Genomic DNA, 24,557 nt, shown 5'->3' on the forward strand with positions numbered 1-24,557 from the left:
TGCTTCATTTGTTGACTTTGCTTAGCCATCAGCAAGCAGCACAGTACAATTACTCCAGCAAAGCTATTTTTCTAACATGAGTTTTATGATTTTTATGTACTTACCAGTCAGCACACATAACAATGTCAAAATGTCCTTCCAGTTGAGAGACATCTGTCTCATTATCCCATCGTAAAATGCTAGAGGAAAAAAAGATTTTAAAAAAAGAAAAGAAAATAAAAAAGGACTTACATCTTTCATCTTGAGATTTTTAAAGTATTAATATTATTATGTGACACAGAAGTGTTTTAAAAAGTACACACTCATTACTTTCAAAGATGAACGTAAAAATATTATTCTGTGCATTTTTAAGGTTTTACATCTCAAAGCTAAAGAGCTATTTTTTAATATAACAGAAAGGCAATCCACACAGGTTCTGATGAGTGGATCACCAACAAATACGTATTTCTGAATTAGTGGCACAGGTATGCCTTCAGATTTTTACCCCTTAACACCACTGCACAAGGAAGTGAAGTCAAAGTATCGACAATCTGAATGAAACATAAATTTGCAGAACAGATGTGCATTCATGGATCTCCGTTACATCTGGCAGGCAAGTCAGTTGTGTTTCTCATTGATGAAGTGAGCATCCACTTGGGCTGCAGGGAGGAGGGACAGGGTGAAAAAATGCCAAGCTTAACTTCAATGTCAGCTATGTTGCCGCAGGCAAGCTTAAAAATACAGCAGTGCTGACTCTGTCAACACCTATTCTCTCATAGGTGATAAGTTATTTGATTCTAAGGTATGCAATAGTAGGCAAAAATGCACATATGTACAAAGTTCTTCTTTGTTTATGAATGCTGCCAATTTATGTAGCCGCCATGAAGAATTTCAGTACTTTGCTCCCATTTAAAAAACAGCAACTAGTATTGGAATTTACTGCATACTTAAAATATCATTACCCTGAAGATTTGAAGCTGCATTTCTATTTCTAGGCTATTTTTAAAAAAAGACTCTATCCTTCTTTTTCATTTCCTGGTTATTTATAATAGAAAGTAGATAAATATTTATGGGAAAAGCACTTGTGGGGGAAGGGTCTAATCTGATCTTGTCAGGTTGTGCATGCTTATCTCAGTTTTGTATGAGTCTTGACCAAATAGACCCTTTAGTCTTCCCACCGCTATAATCTACTTCTGGTTAAAAGCCATCTCCATTCACATCCTACTCCTAATATTTAACTGAGGATCAGTTATAATGTGTTCATTCAGAAATGTTTCCTAAGTATACAGGAAAAAAGGAAATTTTATACATTGACTATACTATATGCAAAAAAGGCTCGTAAATATGTAGGTAGATAGATATGGAGCCATAGAGAATTAAGGTACCACAATAGGCATGTACATGCGCACAGACAGAAAATTTGAGAGAGAATGCTTTTAAAACTTGGAAATTATGAAAGGAGAGGCCCATTTGGTTGGGAAAACTTTGATTATGTGGGGCTCAGTGTAACTGAACAGATCAGGACACATTAGCCCATTTGGCCTCCTGGAATTTAGTGTGACAATCCAAAGAGAGGAAAGAGTAGATTAATTTAATTTTTCCCCCTCAGATTGAAAGTATTCCAGATTTTAGAAGCTTAGGTAGCTTTGCACACTGGCACGCAGCAGGCATCCAGTAGTGGAAAGTGACAAACGAGAGTTCTCACTCTCAGCTGCTGGCTGCCTGCTGGCTACCAGCCGCTTTTTCAACCCTGTTTCCGTGGAAACTTAGGTTAGAATGGTGAAAATTAGGTAAAGGTAAGTTTTGTGGGTTTAAAGCACACACTCTAATACTTTAAGAATCCTAAAGCAGAACTGGAAATTGGTAGATGAACTGTGAGCCTTAAAAGGCCACCTTTGGTTCTCATTGCTACAGAAACAGAGATCTGATCAGTACCACTATAGGGATGTAAATTATGATTTTTTTTAACCCATATATTTACTATACTTCACACATGCCGTTCAGAAGGCAGCACAGGTGCCTCCTCCTGGAAAAAAAAAAACCCTCTCTCATGTTACTGTCAGGTTCCTGCTGAGCATCCAAAATACAGCATTTTCTGTGCACACCTACTGTAGGCACAAAGGAATTTGTGTGGGTAGGTAAAAGCTCAGAAACCGTAATGCTGAGCAAAATATGGAGTCGACAAGTTGCGAGGAGCACGAGCAGTGGTGCAATGTGACTGGCATGTGTGCTGTTAGAACGAGTGAGCTAAGGGCCCCACATCCAGCCATAAGCCAGTCTTCCTCCATTTTCCTGATCTAGCACCAGGGCTGCTCTTGGTCTCTAGCTTCAATACAGTTGCATTCCTGAAGACATGATAATTATGCAAAGGCCAATGATAAATTTACACACAAGATTTTCAAAATCGACTTTGCCATCAATTTTCAAGAGGTACAGGCAAATCTTTACTCCTGTGGGGAAATAACCACGTAAACTAAAGACGATTTCTGTAAAGTAAGTATCAACAGGACTCATTCTGATCTCACTCAGGATGTATGCACGCTGGCGGGAGAGATGCAACTACAAGCTGTATATATTTATCCACGCTATCTTTAGCCAAGTGCAAGTATGACTAGTAAGGGAAGCGCAGCTAAGGGTACGTGAAGCTCCATACTGTCTGCAACCTCCAAAACTGTTTCGGTAGCTAACTCTGGGCTACCATATCTACACCGTTATCTGTTTAATGCTTCCACAAATTTGCATGAGCTGCAATCAAACATCTGCACCTGCACCTGTAAAGTGACATGCCCCCACATATCAGGGAGTCAGAAACAATTCTCCTCAGAGTCAGCATTATTACATCATTAACACTGATGTCAGAATCAGCCTGATTCGGAATCAGAATCAGCTATTTTGAATTCTAGTGCTAATGAAAATAGTGAATCAGAATCAGGATGTATATAAATACCATCAACTAGCCGTACAAGTTCTTGTAATCCAAACACAATTCCTGAGTGTGAAGCACAGAAAAATACACTGATAATGCAAAACAACTCTGAGAAAGGTAAAGATGTGTATATCTGTATCTATACACATGGCATGTATCTATACGTAGTAAGGGGGTGAGGAACAATAATTTTTTCAGGGATTATCGAGGATGTGACTCTTGGACTTAGTGGTCAGACCTGAAAGAAATACTGAAGGCACCATGAAGTAAGGGCTGATTGAATTTCCATTTAAGGAAAAGCACTGCTAGGAAACCCAGAAAAGTGTTAGCAACAGAAATCTGAAAATCTCAGTCTTTATGAAATTTTCTTTAAAAAAAAAGAGACAGAAGTGTAAAAATACCATACCACAAGTCGTCTTTTAAATCACCAGTATCGTGTTGAGTGCCAACATGAAAAAAATGTAAGCCTTGTTAATATTTTCCTCATGTTCCCTTTCCAGTAATACTAAATTAGTGGACATAAACCACTTTTTTCTCAAGCCACTTCTCTTCCAGAAATATAAGAAGTTTTAAAGCTATAATATTTTTAACTTTCTTTTGAGGGAAGATGCTACAGTGCTAACAGCCGAAATTATTTTGTAAATTTGAAAAATGTGCTTTACTCTGTATTTCTGTCCAAGCCACACCTTCAATGGCTTTAAAAAAAAAAAAAACCCAAACCCCAACATATTTAAGGCTGTCTAAAGCCCACTCTTGACATGAACATTAAAAAATGAAATAGGATGCGAGGGAAAAAAGACTACTGCACTGTTCAGCTACTACTTAGGTCAAACTGATGGTGGCTGAAACTTGGTACCCACTAATGGCTGCTTTATGGCCTGTATCAAATGAGTTTGACCAGTTTTCAGAGGAAAAGTACCCACGTCACAAACCTATTACTATAATTAGCAATCTTGATGGCAGTCCTAGCAAAAAGGACAAGGACTGAATGAGCTATGGAGAATGAACTATCCTCTCACATGCAGAGGTGGCTTTTCCAGGTCAGGGATAAAGCATACTGTCAAAATAGTCTGAGAAAATATGTACTGATGCTTTAGTTTCCTAGGCTGTCAATCTTACACCACTCTAAAGCAACAAATTCATTAAAAAAATCCCCAAACAACACACAACACAAACAATCAAAGCATTTTTTTCTTTTTTTTCCTGATTTATCTTTTAAATTGACAAGCAAGCCAGAAAATGTGATTAGGTCAAGATAAAAAGAATTGTAATGATAACAGAACAAAAAGATCAACTAAGAAAATAGAGACTTTAAGTACTACGAACATAGCCCCAAATATCCCCTTGTATTTCAAAGAAAAAAACCCACAACAAAATAGCAAATGTTGGAGGGATAGTTACAGCAGCCAAGGCTGCACTTCCCCTGTACCGTAATTCTAATTTATGGAGGATAGCCTGACAAATGTCGACACTCTTTTTCTTACAGTGGTAAAGTATCTCAGCAATCTACAACAAAAGACCTGATTTTACCAGGTTCTTATTTCTCATGCAAAATTCTTCATTACTATTATTATTCAACTTCTGTTATTCAGTGTTTGTCTTCCTAGTGTGTCTAGGCAGGTAACTTACATGAGAAAAAACAGGTTAAGTCTCTGATTGTTAAAACTTGAAACATTTCCAAGTCCCCCTGAGATGTTCTTGTGATGAATGGCATAGGCTAGAGTAGCTCTCAAGTTAGCAGAAAAGAAGTTGTGCGGATAAAGACAAAAAATCAAAATTAGAAGAAAGGACAAAAGACACAAAAGACTTACTTGTTTCAAAATGTATTAGTAGTTTTAATAAAGAGAAAAAAATTTGTCCCACTTAGCAGATGAACAGCTACCAAGAACCTCTATCTACCCACCTCTTCTTTTCATATTTTAATTTAGGCTTCAGTCTTTGAAAAGCATTATCATTGGTAAGTATACAGGTTCAGGTAAAAGATTTTTGTCTGGGGCTTTATGACTTTTTCTATGACATTAACCAAGCAAGTTCATTAACACATTAATAAAAGGCATCATCAGGATGTTTCTCCAAACCTTGATCTTTGTTTGAGATTCCTCAGTTTTGTATAAAGATCAAGAAGATGGATTTTAATTTAGTGACAGAGGCAATGTGTACACCTATCATTACAACTCCTCTGAGCGGTCTTGCAAGTTTGCCTACTATCATTTCCCCATCTTTCTCATTATAATCTCATTAGGTTGCTCTTATTTCTCCACCTTCTTTCACCTTCTGCCTTTCTTACCTTCACTGCTTCACTTTGCTTTGTATTCTTATCCATTATCTCATTCCCTACAGTGCGTACCTGGTTTGAAGGGACCAAGGTTAAATTTTCAACCACAGGTACCCAACATCAACCATTCTCCTTTTTTTCTCACATTTCTAAGCAGTTTGAATGTGATAGTTACAATTGCCAATGGACATTTCCTTCTAACAATCTCCTTGCAGATTTCGGCAACTTCCACGTCATTTATCTACTTTTGTCAAAGTATACCGATTATTTTTCCGAGCTAGGCTCAAAATCTGCACTTTATCCTCATTCTCCTGGACATTTCTTCTCTCTTCAGCCCAGTAAAGTCTTGCTATTCATTAGAATTTTTTATTCCACTATTTTCTGTTTGGGTTTTTTTAATTGTCTCTTACTGTTTTTTTCAATGTGCTCTTCTAAAGATTGTCTTTAAACCTTTCCCCCATTTCTGATAATTTCACAGTATTCTATCTCAACCTCTTCTTCCTCTGAATTTTACTTCTGGGCTACCTCATCCATAAAAGCTAAACCCAGCTACCCACTTCTCTGCTTCACACTGTGTATGTAGACTCACAACTCAGTATTTTTCACAGCCTCTGTGAGTGAGAAGCTCATCACCTCTAAAGTACAACAAGACATTGTTGTTACCACCTTTTCTTGATCCCTTTGGATATAACTATTAATTCCAGTCTGTAATCTAATTAGCTTAGACCTTCCTCTATATTTGCATACCTCAGCTCTGTTCAGATTTTGCTTATTCTCTCTGCATAGCATCTCTAATAAGTTTCTTACCTACCCACTCAACTTAAACTCTTGACCATGTCATCATCACTTATATCTTAACATCACAATATTGTTCTCTCTGCTCTTGGAAAATGCATATTATTATTTACAATGCCTATTACTATTTATTCAGTAGGCTGCTGCAAAGATTGTTTTTCTTGCCTACAACCCTGATCTTGTCACCTTTCTCTTTGTATTCCTCCAGGTAAGTTGCAAGTCTTCTTTTCCAAATGCTTCACAACAGTTCTCTTCCCTATTTTTTATCTCTAATTCAATATTGAAAGTACAAATCCCTTCTTTAATCAGCCCTAATGTCAGTCTACAGCTTCCACTTAACTTTTCAAGCAAGCACCTTTACAATTTTCTTCCACTATGTTATCCATGAACATTCACAACCTTACTCCATTATCCTTGAAACTCTCCTTTAAAACAGCGCCTACAAAAACTGAAAGGAGGCTAGGTTGGTCTTATGCCTCCAACCCTGTCTATCACGCTGACTACAGTTATCCTCGTTATCCTTCCTCACCATATCTATCTCTGATCTGAGACCATAGAGTTTCTAACACAAACTGCCTTTTTGCTCTGTGTTTATACAATGCCTGGTACAACAATTCATGATGGAATCTCATCACATTAATGTGGTAATACAAAAGAAGAAAAAACACCAAAACCAACTATGGGTCCCCCCGAACTTGAGATATTCTATGATTCTATCTAGATTTTCCTGCCTAAAAGTTCCTTTTTAAAAGTGTATGATAAAGTTACGTGCTTCCCTTATTCCTTATTCTGAGAACATATTTTCTCTGTCTTATTCTGTACAAAGTATCTTGCTAAAATTCAGATGGGAACATTACAGTTCTTCAAAAATAAGTCCTAACACTTACACACTTGCTGCGTATCAAAAGCTACTAAATTTTTGGGACATAATAAATACACTGCATGTAAATAAAACTGTTGCAGAATAAAGTTTTCCATTTTGTGGACACACCACAGCCCAACATTCAGCACAAGTGTGGCTATTTTTTAAAAAGAAGTGAGAATATCTTGTATAAAAATGTTATCCATAAAAAAATACCACTGGTGTTTGTGAATTTGCCTTTTCGCATCCCTCCTCTACATCAATACATTCTAAATTAGTCTTTGTTTAGGAGATTGACTTCTGTTTTTAGCAAGGTTCATGTAGTACATTATGCACAAAATGGATGGTTCTCACATTCTAATTCAGACTGATATGGTATAAAAAAATATATCATTTCAAAATGCAAGACAGCATAAGCACATGTGGCACAACTGTACTGGTAGGACCAGTGAATGAAAGCTTTGTGAAAGTTCAATTTGTGTAAAAATATGAAGGAAAAGAAGACAGTTTCTTGCTCTGTGGAAAATAGTCTACCCATGAATACGGGGAGGATAATCAAGGGAACGAGAAGAAAAAAAACAAAGAATGTGAAGTGGACCAGGCAGGTCCAGAAGGACTGAATAGGAGGAAAAATTAAAAACAGCATAGAAGATATAATTCACAGGTGCTTAAATTCTGAGGGCAGAAGGGACCACAATAAACATCCAAGATTTCAAATTTTTGTATCAAGCCCATATCTCAGGAAATTAATACATGTTTCAGAAAGATATCCAACTTGATTTAAACACATCCACTGCTTAAGAAACTACCACTTTCCATGGAAAGATGTTCTAATGTGTTATCATTCTCTCTGTCAAATCTCATTTTTTTCTAGACTGAATTTGTCTAGCTTCGATTTCTACATCTTGTTAGGTACTTGTAAGCTAGATTAAAGAGTGATCTTCTATTAAAGATTTTTTTCCCCACATGAGACTTTCAGATCAAAATCAATTCATTTCTTAACAATCAAGTCATTTCTTTGACAAGTTAAGTAAACAGAGCTCTTTAACTCTCTCATTTCCAGACCCTGATTCACTCTGCTACCTCTTTCCTGAACCCCATTCATTTTCAGTATCCTTGATTAACATTTGAATAACTGAATATTAATTGAATATTAATGAAATAAACAAAGATAACACTGTAAGCATCATTTTGTCAAAATGTAAAGTTTGTCCCAACTTTCCTATGTCTGTGGCAAAGACTAGCCGAGAGCGCCTGTGAAGGAGAGAGCCTACTGAAAACGTGTAAAATGTACTTGGTGACTGCCTATTAAGGTAGAGCCAAGGTAGACAAGGAAGGGTAGACAAAGGTACAATGGTAACAACATGAATCAGGAAACAATGTAAAAGTTGGCTTAAAAGATGGATACACAAAAGAGCATAGGAATAAAACAAATAATCTTCGATTCTAACATCTCATGGACATTTTCCTTGAAAGCCCTGGGAAGAAAGTTGTAAGTTTTCTCATATCAGTGGTCTCCACCTAGTCTTTCTGTCCAGTCCAAGAGAGTACAAGAAGAATAGTTTTACCAAAAGCATGTTTTTTAAGCTAAGAGGAGGCCATCATAAAGTAGCCAAGGATTTGAGCAAAAATTATTTAAAATAATGCAATGCTATACTTTTAGCTAGCACCTAGCTTTTCTCCCTGTTCTTCCAAACACATAGAAATTTCTCTACAAAGCTTGCTAACTTTTCAATTTTTTCTCTTTATATATTTTTATCTGATCACATAAAGAAGACAGACAAAACTACAATGCAATTTAAAATAAACTGTAACTTTATTAAGTGAACACAACTGGGTGAAATACACAAATAGGAGAGGCTTGGAAGTTGGTGAAAGTCAGCTGGTATGGCCAAAGGGTAAAGAAGGTTATTAGGAACAAGATGTCATCCCTCCAAAAGTTGAAGTCGCACCCAAATGAAGAAAGGATCACAAAGTTGGAAAATTAAATGTAATAATGAAATTAGGCAGGTAAAAATTGAGTGTACTCTTTCTTTTGTTCTCATCTTCCTGCAAGCTGATAATCAGGATGTAGAATGAGCACTCACAGAGGATAACAACATTTCAGAGAGGTGAAATTAATTCTTTGCATCAGTGTTCACTGTAGAAGAAACTGAAGACAATTTCACCACAGAAGCCTTTTTTGATATGTCTTCTGTAAAAGGAAGTCCTGCTTTATAAACCTTGAGCTCTTCAAAGGTGTCAACAAGATAAGGGTGATCTGGGTAACACAGGCTGCTTCTGATTCCAAAAGGCTATTGGCAAAGACGCTCACCAACAACATTTAAGGAAAGTAGACAGCCCCTGGAGAAGAGTCCTGGCATGGCTAAATAATAGAACAAAAGACAGGGAACAGGGTAGTAGTAAAGGGCCAGTTCTCACAAAGGAGGGAGATAATCAGCGGAGTTCCCCTGGGACCTGTTCTATTCAACATGTTTACAACAGATGAGCACTGAGGTGGCAAAGTTTGATAATGTTAAGAAGTTATGCAACATAGTAAGGAAAAGAGCAGACTGTGAAGAATTGCAGAAGGATGAAACTGAGTAATTGGACAATAAAATGACAGATGAAATTCAGTGTGGATAAATGCTAAGTGCACAACGGGAAAATTAATTCTGGCTTGATAAAGAAAATGAAGGTCTCCAAACTGACCATCACGGGGAATCTCCTGATGTGACAGACAGTGTCATGAAAATACTAGCTCAGTGTTCAACTGCAGTTAAAAAAGCAAATGACTGCTAGCCATTTTTAGAAGAGGAGCAGAAAGCATAATTATTCCACTACATATATCTATCATTTATGCACACTTTGAATGCAGTACTGATCACTCTCATCTGAAAATGAGTAGATTGAAACCGGAAAAGATATAGAGCAGGGCAAGTATGATCAGAGGTACAGAATGGTTTCCACCTGAGTTTTCTGTGATAGAGAGCTACAAATTCACAATGGGCATGAACAGACAGACCATTCATTGTTTCTTCCCACACATACATGAAGTGATCAAATTAACAGAGCAGGAACCAGGAGCCTTTTCTTTCTAACCAAAGAGCAGGAAATGTTCCTTTTGGCAGCTTCCTCCTTGCCAACAGATGTTGTCATACAACAGTGTTACATGAGGAGACTGGAAAAGTAGTTGGAAGAAAGGGACTCCTTTAGGGTTGCTAAGCTGACAAACACAACAAGTTCAATAAATATGTTTTCAAAAAGTTTGAATTTAGCAACACTCAGGTCATTTTGATGAATGAAAACAGAGAGAGAGTCTTTATTAAGGTTGTCCTATGTTGATGGAACCTGTTACATGACCACTTGAAATTAGGAAGGTTAGAAAGCTGACATATTTGAAGAACATTGCAGTAAGGTAAAATATTCACACGTTGGCAGTTACAGAGAGAGAGGTAATTAATATAAGAATGGAATCAGGACAATATAGTTCAGTGCTCTGTCATTGAGACCTCATCCACTATTATGCTGGATGCAATTTAGTCTTTAGAAACACTTTTTTTCTTTTTAGGTTTAATTCTGGAAGCTTGTAAATTCATTACATTTGTAAGGAACACTAAAATCTCCGATAAGATTATAACCTATCTGTTAACTTTTAAGGAGAAGGAATTGTCACTTTTAGTCACATGGTCATACATTCTTGATGTGGGTTCTAATGTTGACTATAGAATGAACAATGAGTATATGATACATTATTACTAATTAAATCAAAGGATGCATAACGCCACAAGCATTTCTCTCACTGACTTGATGTTACACGTACTTGTTTACACTCCTATGTGGAATGTAACCTCCCTGAGGCAACTCTTAGCAAAACAATAGACTTGTCCACAGTTAAAACTCACAGCTCCCATATCAGCAATAAGTATACAAATTTTGTTCTTAACAGATTCGGTCTTCTCAGACAAGGGAATCTGATGGAAGAACAAATTCCCTGGTAGGTAAGACAGAGTCTGTTAGCCTTTAGAATATACTGCAAGCCTTCCTCTTTAATAAAGCTTTTCCATCATGACATTTGTAATAACAATTTTTCAAAACTCTACTACCCAAACCCCTGCTTCAGGAAGATTTCCACATTAAAATAAAGAGAAGAAAAAGAGCAGAGATTCCTTGACTTTGTTATTGCTAACTTAATCATTGGTGGACATATTCAAACCAACGATAAAATGTATGTCAAACCAGTAACAGTTGATGGTACAAAGACTGCTATCAGGATAACTCATATGCTAAGTTATGAGGTAAACAATGCGATTCATGGATAATAATTGAACTGTGAAAAAAATAAAACTGACAAACCCATACACAGTATTAATAATTCACCTTACTATGGCAGGTCTTTATTAGTAACTTGGTGGCATTACTGTACCTACTTCCAGTAAGTGTAAGCAAGAAATTCTGAACATACTCATGGAAGCTAAAAATAAAAGAGAATTGTATATCCACTGCTGAAGTAAACTGTTTGCTAACTATCTATTATTACATTATAACACATAATATGACAAACTGCCAGTTTGGCTTATATTACTGTACTTTTAAACAATAATCAAGAGTTGGCAGACAGATAGATAAGTGCTCATTTACTGCATTTTGTATAAATCTAAATAAATAAATGTATGGCAGGTTGTCCTAATTGAACTTCTCTTGGCTGATACTGGATTGTTCCTTTTTGCGCCATACATTTTTTGGCATATTTTCCAAGTCTAGGCTTAAATGTCTGGAACAGTCACAAACTGACTCTCATACTGATAATTTCTGCTCCATGTGCAAGGAAAAGAGTACAAGATCCCGATGTGAGATGAAGGTGCAGTGAGAAAGGTCTATTCTGAATTATATTTACATGGAAAGAATCTTCTACCTTTGCACTGAACACTGTGCAAAGTTGCAAGACTGGACACTGTTTAAATAATACATTAGAGTGAGGAACATGCCTTCTCCAGATTAAATTAACATTCCAGTAAGTCACTTAAATATATCACTATATTAATTTGCCTGCAAGCTTTGATCAACGTAAAAGAAGTCACCTAATGTCACTTTGCATGCCAGTGTTGCATTCTTCCCTACAAAACACTACATTTTCTTGTGGTTTTTTTTTCCCCCATTATCATTATTTAACTGAGGTTTTCGGTTGTAGGAAAAGTGAATCAGGGTTATGATGATACTTCAGATTTTACATCAGCCTTTTAGTTTCTTCAAGGCCTTGAGAAGTGTTCAGATAACTTTGTTACTGCCTTCATCACGTCATTACTGAATCTGAAGGACTGATCCATCCATTAGCACTTCTCAAATAACTAACCAAAGCATAACCTTAATTTTGACAGGATAAATCAACTGTTAATGTGTATAAGATAGAGAAATGTAAGATGATCATTATTTTGGGGATGAGAGAGTCATTTGAATACTTATTTTATAAAACTTTACACTGGTACAACAAATCTGCAAAAGCCTTAAGAATGTAGAAGTAAAAATCAAATTATGTCTTTATTATAATGAGCCTTATGTTTTGATATATTACTTCACCTTATTTTGTAATTTAATTATTTTATTTATGCAAATAAGGCCCCAAATGCTATTGCACTTAAGTTAAACACTTGACATTTTTACTCCTTAAAATGCAACATTTTATGACGTCTAGATATGTTTATTAATTAGTGATTATTAACACCCAGTAAACAACATCATGTCTTGTAAAAACACAATCTTTCTTCACAGCGTGAGGCTGAAATCTATTATTCACTGATTCCATATGCTGAAATACACTCAAATGATCACAAATGACCTTAAGCATTAGATAAATGTAAATGAGGACAGGGTAGAAAATGTGCTTTTGATTGATATCTAAAAGACCAGGTTTGAAGTCTTGACAAGGGACGAAATCTGAAATCTCATACAAAGTAGATGGCAATTGGCAATCTACAAAATCTAAGCTTCTGGATGGACATACCACACAGCCTCTCCTCAGCAGGGATGAGTGTCTGAGGCTGCTCACAAGAAGTGTTCAGCACATGGAACCTGAAAGATAATTCCTGGGGCCCACGTGGCCTTTGTCTACTTGGCAGGCACTTATTAGGATGCAGAGATATATCTCTAAGTTATATGCATGTACACCCTAACGAAGGCAGAATTTTTCTAACCCTAAGTGCTCACTTAAAAGAATTTCTCTACACAGAATGGCTACATAAGCATAGATATAAATGATGTGAATGATAGCCATTAAAATTGTATGGGTTTAACCCTCTATGTTAATAAGCTTATTCTGCTGTAACAGCTTGCCTTTCTCAGCCCTTTTTCAGCTTTACTTTTGTCACTTTGAGAAGGACTGAAAGCCCTTCTGGAATGAGAATCATAAAAAAAAAAGATTTAAACACACAAATAAGAGTGCACTATTTGCTCTTAGGTAGCCATCTCTAAGCACATTCTAATTCTTAACCCTATACCACGAATATGAAGTACTTTACAACTTACTTTTAAAGTACTATCAGAGATGAACGCACTTCAAATTTTCAGCTGCTTTCAGTCTCTACTGTAGCTGGAGATGCCTCAGTGAAATAGATAGTTAAACAACTAACCTCAGTGGCACCACCTACTACAGGGAGGGCCAGGAAGGGCTCTGGACACGATCAGAAACCAAATTCTCTGAACCTCTACAACGCTCACCCTCACGAGCATGCCTTCGGGGATAACTCAGAGACAACAGAGCTGGTGACTATGAGAAAAATGCTGGTTGCACCCTGCACCTTAGGACATAGTCAATGAGAGAAGGGCCCCAGCATGCTGTGCCTGGCTCCCATGCTCCCCATCTGTCCTTGTAGCAACAACAAAATACCGACTGCATAGACAGGATGACCAAAAAACCTCCCATGGATGCTCTGACATCATCTACCTCAGGGACAACTGGGATTTGTTGCCACCCTGAATTCTCAGAGCTATTTAAAATGAAACCTGCCAGTGATTTAGGTAGATTCATTCCAAGCCTCATATTCAGTACAATGGGTAATGTTGACTCTGAAGCAGCCAAATTTCAACTATGCACTAAACCACAGCTTGAAGAGACATAGTGTATGTTAAAAAAAAGGGAAAGAGATGTTATGTCACCAAGATTAATCATACTCTATTTGCTATGTTAAAAAGCAATTAATTTTTTTTTTAATACTTCCAAATTTCTGTCTTGCATCACTTACCTACTTACGTTGTATATACATCTGTGCCAGCATCAGGAATACAGGTCACACTTTCACACTTTTGCATACATTTCACATTCACATTACATATACAATTACATGCAAGAATCAGTAAAATAGTTTAGTAGAATCTTACCAGCTTGACACTTTCTGAGCCTTAAATACTCCTGCATTTTGGTTTCTTGTGATGATCTCACTCACATCTGTAGCATAGTCGTTAAGAATTATCTATAGAACTAGAGCAGTAATAAAAATACTTTTTTCCATTGTTAATACCTTCATAATATCTTTTATCCGTTTGGTCTTCTTTAATCTGTGCTAATAGTCAGTCTTTTCAGAAGCATAAATTTTACATTGCTACTCCAGCACATCAGCCATAAATCTATGCAGCAACTTGCTCTTGTTGCCTGCCTCTGTTGACCTGATCACTAGATCACAGTGCTGAGGTTTTGGAGGCTTACGGGTTTGGAGTTTCTGCCCTGCCACAAGATGCATACCTTTGTTCCTGCCTCTGTCTGGGTGAAATCCAACACACAACGGGAGCACCTTAACCTATAGGCAAGGGAGTTTCTAGTCCATTTTCTTTCTTGAGAATGGTTTGGAACCACCATAAAAGATAGTACAAAGCAATAAACGTCTTTTCTTCCCCATAGGCACTGCAACAGTGCCTCAGCCTCGTGTCTCAATGCCTCAGCCTCATGTCTCAGCTTCTTTCAGTTTGGAAGATTAGGTCACAAAATTGGGTAGCCATTCAGGCAGGCCAGAGCAAAGGCCGTCAATGAAAAGTTTCAAGGGAAGCTGAGCCCAGTCATCTATGCCCAGAAAGATAACCTTCATAATCAATCATTTATGGTCAGTGAGAAGCCACAGGAATGAAAAGGCGTAGCAAGTAATCAAGGAACTATGAGAATACTAAATGGCACCCAGTGTGAATCCATACATATTTGAATGATTCATTCTCAAATTTAAAAATTATCTTAAAGGGACAATTTTGATAAAGATGTCAGTGACCACTCTTTCTTATTTAAGGTACAGGAAATCTGATGCTAATTAGGAGGATGTGTCTAGGTGCACAAAATATTTTGAATTCTTCTTTGCAAGTGCTCTTACAAGAAAACTGAACTCGGTGCCAGGCTAATTTAAAATACCACTAATGTATCTTTTTATTTGCTTTGCTGAAATCACATAATTGTCCTTCCAACACCGTTGACTGTTTAAAAAAAGTTATTTTAGGAAAGCCTCTGTTCAACCAATGGGAAAGAAAAGACAACTGATATTTTGTTAAGCCAAAAACTAGAAATGGAATGACAGAAAACTGGTTTAAACAAATCTCTGTAGTTTGGACATGCTTTTAAAATCTTTTCCACAATACGCAATGAAAAATAGTAATGAATGGTCTATGCCTGTGAAGCAAAAGGAAGGCATAAATAATTCCATGGGCAAAGTATGCTGTTTCTAAGTAGAGGCAAAAGTAACATTGTTATAAATTAGCTACAATGCACTTAAATTATGTAACTGAGCAAAACTATTAATAATTGTTGTAAACGTGTTAACACTAGCTTCTTTAAATAATTTATAAGCCCATGTCTTCAGGCATTCAAGCTGAACATGACCTTTCTAACCTAAATTTCCCAGGACTGTTGAAAGATCCATACACTATATTGTAATGGCCATTATAGTGCACTGCAACAATGTTTTGTATTATTGATGCTTTCAGACAGTAGTTCAAGTCACTACTGCATGGTGTGAAACAGAGCTAAGGCAGAAGGTACACAGCCTCTCTGACACAGGAGACAATTTTTACTAAAAATGAACCTCATCCTTGGACTTGGACATGTCGAACCGAGTACAGATGCTTCCAGTGTTCTGGGGAAATAGAATTTGATGTTCATCAATGACTATATCATAGATATTACCTAAGTTGGAAAATTTGTATCTGAATGCATATCACCCAAAATTACAAAGGGGATGAATCTGATAACTTTGCCTACATATATCTTTATTATTCACTTGAAATATCTATATTTTTCTTTTTAATACTTTCTTTATTTAAATGATCCTGAAAGAACTTAGATAAAACACACTAAACCAATGATAAAGTTTTGAATGAAGCTGCAAAAGCAGTAACATCTGTCTTTATTTTATTGATTTTGCAACATAAATGATCTGTTAATCAATTAAAATCTGCCCATAATAAGCAAAAGGAGTGAGATAGAATGAAGTCTTTTAAATGGACTAGTAACTCAAACCATATAATCTTTTTAGAAACCTCCATAAACCTCATGCATAAGACCACTGATTAGTATAAAATATAGCTATATATTTCACAGTGAAATGGTTAAAATGACAACAATGATTTGAAATTAACATATTCGTAAATTGTTTTAACTTGTAACATTTCAGTAACATATCCTAATATGGATATTGAAAACATATGGTGAATACTTCATGTGGCAGTATGAAACGGAGAATAATATGAAGAATGTCAAAAATCAAAAGAAAAAATAAAATCCTCAAAAGCTTGAGACTTCACAAAGCAAAGCTGTTAGTTACACTCACTGAATAGCGATAACAACAACAAAACCAACAATAATTATGATGATGATGATAATACAAAGGCAGATTCTCAGATGCAATGCACTATTGCCAGGTCGATTTTCAATTACATTTCACTGATGTATTCATTTGTTTCTTAATGTGCTCATCTTGCCCATTAAGAATAATTAGCAGGCTTGCTTGGTGATTTCCTGGCTTCTGACAGTGATTTTTTTTTTCTTTTTTGTTGACAACCACTTTTACTTTTTGGAAAGTAATTTTTGGATATTATAGTATGACTGGCATGTAATTTAAGCTTCCTAAGAAATTTAAAGGGAAGATGTAAACAGTAATTTTTAAACAAGATTATTTTAATCTATAATACCTACATAAAAAGCATAATACTAGGCATTAACTATTCCTGAAGAGCAGAATCTAGAAAAGAAAACAGTATTTTATCCCACATTAATTTAATTTGGTATGCTAAACAATTAAAAAATACCATCAGCAATAATAGAAAATAGCAGAAATACATCATTTGTAGTCTGTGGCACTTGGGCCAAATACTATTTCCAATTACACTAAATATTCTTACTGATTTCAGTGAGTCTGGTGTGGCTGAAACAGATCTAAATTTAGCCTAAACTTCTGTTATAGCTAGTCACTATAGAAAAGAATGCAAAAGAAAATTGCCATAAGACAGATCATAAAATTGCTACTGAAGTCCATAAAACACATAAAATGCAACATAAATTTTATTATGTGCACTTTTAAGAATACATTCCACCTACACTGTAAAGTTCTTAGTCTGCTGCACTTTGGCACCCTGCTAATATTAAGCCCATTGTAAAATCCAACACAATAAAAGCACTTTGAATGCTGAGCTTTCAGAGCACCAAATGTTAAAAAAGAAAAATAAATTCCTGTTAGAGCCTTCCACCAATCGCTTCTCTGAAAGGGATTCACTGAGTGAATACAGATGAAGACTTCTTGTAAGACTTTTGGAAATAAAAGATATTTCTAAAACATATTGTGAAAAACTAAGGTGTGCTAATTAGATGACGTTAACGGTATCTTTTTCAGGAATAAAAGCACTTTAATTTGTTTAATTCCAAAGACTGAGCGAACACTTTTAGCACTCGCCAATTTTCCTTGCTATAGAGGACTTCCAAATTCCAAAAAAGTTCAGGTATGTTTATGGAATCTGCTATGTAAGATATTTGCTGACTTGATGATTACTGAGCTCACCTGAAGCTTTCTGTGGGTAAAATGACCTTTTGTTAAATACCTATGCTTCTATAAAACATCAGTTTGTTTTGTTAGGCTAGTTTTGAAACACTGCTTTTCTCCCACATTTTTTATCTTCATAATGACATAGAAGAAAGATTGGAAGGCGTGATGCTGATTAAAATACACAGAATAATGAATACTTCCTCCTCAAGACATAATAAACTAGAATTTAACAAAATAAGAATCCCTGGAACACAACTGAGAACTTGCATTTTCAAGACAAAGGAGACTTTTATAAGGCTTCCTTCAAGTTTTAAAAGGTATGATCTGGGATTGCTGTTTTTTCCATGCAATTGTTAAAGTGTTGTAAGCAATTATAGTTACCTCAGTTACCTCTGAGAAAGTCTTTTTAAAGGTAGTAGCTAATATTATTGCACTGCAATGTCTCCTGTTTTAACAGTCATCAGCAACTGCAATTTTTTAAAACCACAAATTAGTTTAACTTATTTTTTTCACTAAGTACTCATTATGTTCACTCTTGAATACACACAAAACTCGAATCTAAATAATTCTGATGATGCAGTTTCCAAAACCTGGAAAACTAATCTGCCTTAAAATGCAAATGGAAAGATTACCAAGGAACAAAACCAAATAGATATCTTCCTTTTTTCCCCTCTCAATTTCTAAGGGCTATTAGTATTCACTGTATATATCTGTTCTTGTTCTGTGCTGATATTTAATGTGGCCACAAATTATGCTCACTCGTTCCCTCGCTTAGCCAAAGTCCAGTTCAATTTTCTGAAGTATGTGTTCCTATTAGAAGGGCATAATAGCAATTTATTCTAATACAAGAAATATAATAAAATACTTTCTACAAGGGACAGAGGAGTTTTGCAATCTTACATCAAGAGAAATAATGATAAATTGATAATTGATTAAGCACACTAAATGGGTAATTTGTAGGCTGTTATAACTTAGCAGCAACAATGAAACCATGTATTTCAATATACACTGGAAAAGCCATGACAATATACAAATACTGGGTATGTTTTAAGAGGCTAGTATCTGAAAGTAAAAAAAAAAAATCTAGTTCTTCTGCAAAACGAGTATGTGAAGGGGAGCTAATGATTTGATTCACTGCTACACCTCCTGTAACGTGCAGCATACACACAAGGAATCTTTCAGCACTCGACCGTAGCACAAATATTTACTACTGTACTTGCTCTACACCAACACGTACATTTTTAATTAAAGAAGAAAATGTGGCATTTATTGTGGGGGAAGCTGTAGCTCTGTTCAAGATATTCTACATCTATTTTTTAATTACTTATATGGGGACTTTTTCTTAACGTACCCCATGCTGTCTGTCTTTATATCGATTGTTACTCAGCCAGTAAAAAGGAACGAGCACAACAAACCAGTTTTCTATCTGAATAAGGATACTTTTGATGGCCTTTTCATTTCCATCAGTTAACAGAACTTCTTTGACATCTGCAGAAATAGCAACCTGAAAAAAAGAGCACAGCAAACAATGAGCAAATATGCTTGTCTGTGTGGAAGTGAAGACAGGAGTGACAAGCCTTCAGTATCATGCTTCCTCACCTATTTCTCTGTAACAATCTTCAATCTTTTTTCATTTTATGTCTGCATTATTTTAATCATTCAATCAAATCAGTCAATACTTTTATCATTCCATTTGCGGGAGCCTCTATCTTGCTATCATTCTGTTCCGTAATTGCATTGTGACAGCGGATGATGGTATTCTGAGAGGCTTTCATTTGCGGGCTTCTGTTTATCTAGTAGAGCCATCATACAAGGCTGTCACTCTGCCTTTCAGCTTGCTTCTGTCTGACTGCCTGATGCCCTTCATATAACTTTGCATTGCAGGCAGATGGCTTTGTAAGGGTAATTTTTTTGTGAGCTTTGACATGCTCGCACATTGGGCTGTAACCTCGACACATTGTATAAGAGCGACAGGTTTGTCAAATGCCAATCAGTGTAACAATATGCTTTTATTTGTAGAGACATAAAAACTTGTCTAATGCACTGCACTGCTACATAATATCTCCTGAATACATGACTCAGAACCCAGAGAATGGTGAACGACTCTCCTGAATGGCCAATCTAATTCAAAAGAATCTAATTACCGAGAGCTCTGGATCATGTTTGTTGGTGTAATAATGCAGGCAAAACATTAGCAGCTATATCATGGTGCTCCAACTGTGATTCGCCAGGCTATTCCTGTATCTTAGCAAATGGGACTATAATCTGAAAAAAAAAAAAAAGCTTCGGCTATGGCAATGAAAGACAGACCGTACGTGGCCTGGAATATCACAACAAGAGATATTGACTACACGGAGGTAAAATGTTTCTGCTCATCGAGGCAACCATAAAATCAATATGATACGAAAGCAAGTCAATCTAGAAGGTCTCTCAAGACTCTGCAGCTTGACCGCAGCTGAGGCTGTTGACAGTTCTCTGACCCAGCAGTTGGAGGCACTGGAACATTTTTCCTTTTGTTTCTTCCTCTGAATGGGATTGGAATTGAGAAAAGACCTACCATGAGCCCAGCCAAGCATGTCATGCCACCCCCTAGCTCACACACAGCAAGGTCCCTGAAAGAGAGAAAGGAAATGGTAGAACCCATACAAATTAGATGAAAATGGTCAGAGAGACATATATGTTACAAGAACAAATTGCCATCTGCAGTAAGAACTGAGCTACCAGGAAGTTGTAGAGACATGACTAGGCTACCTCATGTCGTTTTGCGTTTTAAAAATAATTATGAAATAGAAAAGTCACAAAGCAGGCAAATCAGTGGGGGTTCCCTCATTAGTGTTCAGTGCAACATTACCACCGCTGAGCTGAAAAATCTGAGAAGGTTCCCTTTTTTCCCTTGTCAATGGCTCTGTCTTTTAGAACTAAACTAGCTAGAGTAGCGAAAGATAATTGTTAGGAAAGGATAACAATGTTAATCCACATTCATTCTTGCAAAAACAGTTAGAGAAGTAAATGGGGAAATTAATATTATTTATATATCTCTTCATATAGTTATGCCTAAAAGCCTTTTTATATTAAAAAGAGAGAAGTTTTAAAACAAGCCATAAACCACAAAACAATTACACATGAAGAAATCTGATCCTTCAATTAGCGCTTAAAACTGCAAGTGACCTACAAACAATGCTGTTATGAACAACGATGGGAACAGCAAACAGTTAAGCCACAGAAAACTAATCGGAGTTAGTGTCAAGAGCCTAAACTGAGCCCGAGCAGAGGGTTGAATACATGGTCTAAAAGGCTGCTTTTAACTTAGACCATACTGCGCTGTTATTAAGACGTGCATGTGAAATATAATTTGGCGCAGAGAGCGTGCCGGATGGGAGCTTGCAGGGGGAGCCATAAAGAATGTCCTCCAGAGCCGTGGCCTGCCCCAGGAGGGGAGGAGGAAGGGATGCTGACCCTGCGCCGAAACTGCATGAAGCGGCGTCTAGGGCAAGCCAGAGCCTCAGTTTAGGAACACACTGCTTTATAGCTAAATCTGCGGCAACTGTTACAGCTGGCAGAAATGTTCCCACTGAGATACTTTTGACAGGCAGAAAATGGAATTTCAGCTGAACAGATTTCTTTTTGGTGAGCCTTTTCTACTCCCCTAAAATACCAACATTTGAAAATCTATTTTTACGTGAAAGTATTACCTCCCTACTCACTCACACTGCTATTTAGGAAGAGCATCTAGGATGCCATATCAGTACCAGTATACACACGCTGATATTTTGTTCACTGAGGCCAGCGGACTAGGCTGTATGACTGTATGCTAATACTCGCTGTCTGGATGGGATAGATTTATTTTTCTTAGACTCCACAAATTTTATTTGAAAAAAGTCTAGTTCTCCTATTTAATTGAAATGAGACAAAAGATGGACATAATTCAGAGGAACAAGCTGTACATAAACCTAATGAGAATATAAAACAGATGTGGGAAATTTGCAGTTTGTGGTCTAAATAGAATGATTATAGGTTTTTCCTCACATAAGTTTTTATTTCTATAAACCATATTATGTCATATATATTAAAAGTGTGTATATATATATGCTTATGTATGTAAGATTTACAAGGCACTTAATCACTTATAAGAGTCATGCTTATTGAAATAAACACAGAAGGTATCTAGTGTGGGGTTTTTAGTGCATTTGGAACCAAATTTAATGTACATAATACATGAGCATATACATACACATATATATACATACATATTTATGCATATAAATAATTTATTTCAGTGCAAAGTTCCCTTATTAGCAAATTTCAAAAATCATATCCATCTTTCAGGCAATAGTTAGTGACATTTATCAGTGAGAATTAAAATAAGGAACTCTATTCTGAGTGTACTGTTGAGGGGCATAACCCTGAGAAACCAGGATGTGAAACTGCTCATTTCCTCCATGGAAGTTTGACTGATCGCTGCCTCCGAGTACCCAGGCTTGCATACCCAAACTAGGAATATACCCTTTTAGGGAGCAGCACAGGGAGGTTTGCTGCGAAGAGCCTCTGAGAACAAGCAGAGAGTACAAGCCACGGCATGGGGCTGGACGGCAATGTGCGACAGGGACACCGCTACAGCAGCAAAAGTCACACAATGCAGTGCCCAGCTAAACGCGGAGGAAGGAGCAGCAACTACCAGATTAGGTGTGTTAGCTGCCTCCTCTGATGGGGTGGGCTTCGTTCAGGTGGCGGACACAGCAGAAATGAGGCTTTACAAACCAGGGCATGCTTTGGTGCCAGGTCTTTGATTTCAGACAGGAGTCTGAGCAAGCTGCAGGAACCAGCTCACAGCTGATACGCTTTCAGCTTTGGTACAAGGGGCAGGGACTTACAGCTCGGTCTTCCCCACTTTACCAACACCATATGTACACAGACTGAGGGATTTTGTATACTCTGAGCTGGTTTACTTGATATTGAGGAGCCTTGCACCCTCACTCAGAACACAATTTATGCCTCCAAATGCATTGTTATAATGGCTTTTCTTGCACCCCATTCATCCTCTGGACAATGAAACTTTAAGGATTTCCAAGTGCAAAGCTCTGTATACTCAAGGGGAAAGAGAGAGGATGCAGGATAGATTTGATTTTTAGGTGTTCCTAAATTACTTGATAACCGCCTTCTACAAGTTTAGAAAATGTGAAAAAAACAAAAACAAATAAAAGCGCAGGATGTCTCAAAACTGCTTCACAACACTTAAATACAGGTGCAAATTCCTCCACCGCTATATGCAGTGATTATTATGTATTTTATCAGGTAATATTTTACTTGCTTTTGCAACAGATGTCAGTTTAAAGAATGTCTTTCATTTTTCCTGACCTTCACAATCAGTACTGATCGATTGGAGCTTCACTTTTGTTTCCCAAAAATCAAAGTGAAATAAAACGCCTTGAGTGGAAATCAAAAGTCTTTGACATATAGCAGAAAGCTTGCTGTGCAATATTAGTACCCAAAGGCAGCTCAGAATTCTTTGTTAAGAGCAACATGCTTTCACCTTGAACATTTTAAATTTAATCTGAAGACTTAAATCATAGCAATCTTTACCATGCAAATACAATAAAACTAACAGATTGGAAAATATCTTTTTATGTTTAACTCTGTACCTGAATATTTCATTGTGCTTTAGGCAGTAGTAAGCCAGGACTTCTTCAGATGGCCAGAGACCTATAAAACAAAGATATTCGCCTTCTTAGAACAGATTTTTTTTGTCTAAAATAATATTGAATACATATTACCATTTGCAGACCTCTACCAACTGTTTCATTTTCTAAATTTGCCAAAATACCATGGAATAAAGAAACAAATAAGACTTTTAATGGAAGACTTCTGATTTAAGCATTGGAACTGAGTATTTCATAGATTTCATCCTGACTAATGACCAGAAATTTACATTATAGATACACACACAAATATACACATATATCTATACATATACATACAATTGTCAAGACTTTAAAAGTTATATAAAATTTACTTCTATGAAACTTTTGACATCTGGGCACTCACATGAACGTCAAACTGTTTGCACCAGGCCAGATGCAAGGCCCACCTTGCCTTGTAGCCTGTTTCTATCAGTGGACAGGAGCCCCCTCCTTTTTCATTAGCTGTCCTCTACAGTAATTTCATTTCTTCCCAGGTTCTTTTTATTTAGCTCCTTTTCTCTTAGGTTTTGTTAGGTCAGGCATCAGTCTGACTGTAAGGGACACTGACCCGCTACCCATGCTAAGGACAAATACAGGACTAGAGCAACAACGCAGCATGATTTCTAGTTGTGGCTCAAGAAGTTCCTGAGAAGGAGAGGGGATACAAATGATAAATTCTGTTTAATAGTGACCAAAGGATTTTTCTAGTTGTTGTGTGGGCTGCGGTAAACTTTCCATAGCTGCAACGTCCCATGGCAGGAAGCGCCACAGTTTTACCACGTCGTATAAAGAAACATCTCCGCTCTCTTGTTTTGTACTCGCCTCCCTGCCATTTTCATTTGAGGCCCTCTAGTTCTCGTATGGGAATAGACAGGAGCAATCATGCTTTTTTCACCTAATCTGTATTATTCATGACTTTATAAGCTTCCTTCATAAAACTTACAGCGGTCATTGTCAACCTTGGCAAGTACTTGGAGGCATCCATGCACATTTACCCCTTCACACCATTCACTCATGAAACAGAGCAGTTTCCCACCTCACTTGAACACCTAACTGA

General features: G+C 36.7%; 1 protein-coding gene across 1 annotated transcript in view; it reads right to left on the reverse strand.

Moving 5' to 3' along the window:
• The window catches only part of CAMKMT (calmodulin-lysine N-methyltransferase), a 227,481-nt gene that overhangs the window by 21,449 nt on the left and 181,475 nt on the right, over positions 1-24,557 (reverse strand). Inside the window, exons 4-8 of the mRNA XM_072856781.1 lie at positions 23,462-23,522; positions 20,380-20,434; positions 19,263-19,326; positions 14,191-14,257; positions 105-179 (exon numbers count right to left, since the gene is read on the reverse strand). Of these exons, the coding sequence (XP_072712882.1) occupies positions 105-179; positions 14,191-14,257; positions 19,263-19,326; positions 20,380-20,434; positions 23,462-23,522 (322 nt within the window). The remainder of the gene's footprint in view (positions 1-104; positions 180-14,190; positions 14,258-19,262; positions 19,327-20,379; positions 20,435-23,461; positions 23,523-24,557) is intronic.

The sequence above is a fragment of the Ciconia boyciana genome, chromosome 3 (assembly GCF_034638445.1).
Source record: "Ciconia boyciana chromosome 3, ASM3463844v1, whole genome shotgun sequence".
Lineage (NCBI taxonomy): Eukaryota > Metazoa > Chordata > Aves > Ciconiiformes > Ciconiidae > Ciconia > Ciconia boyciana.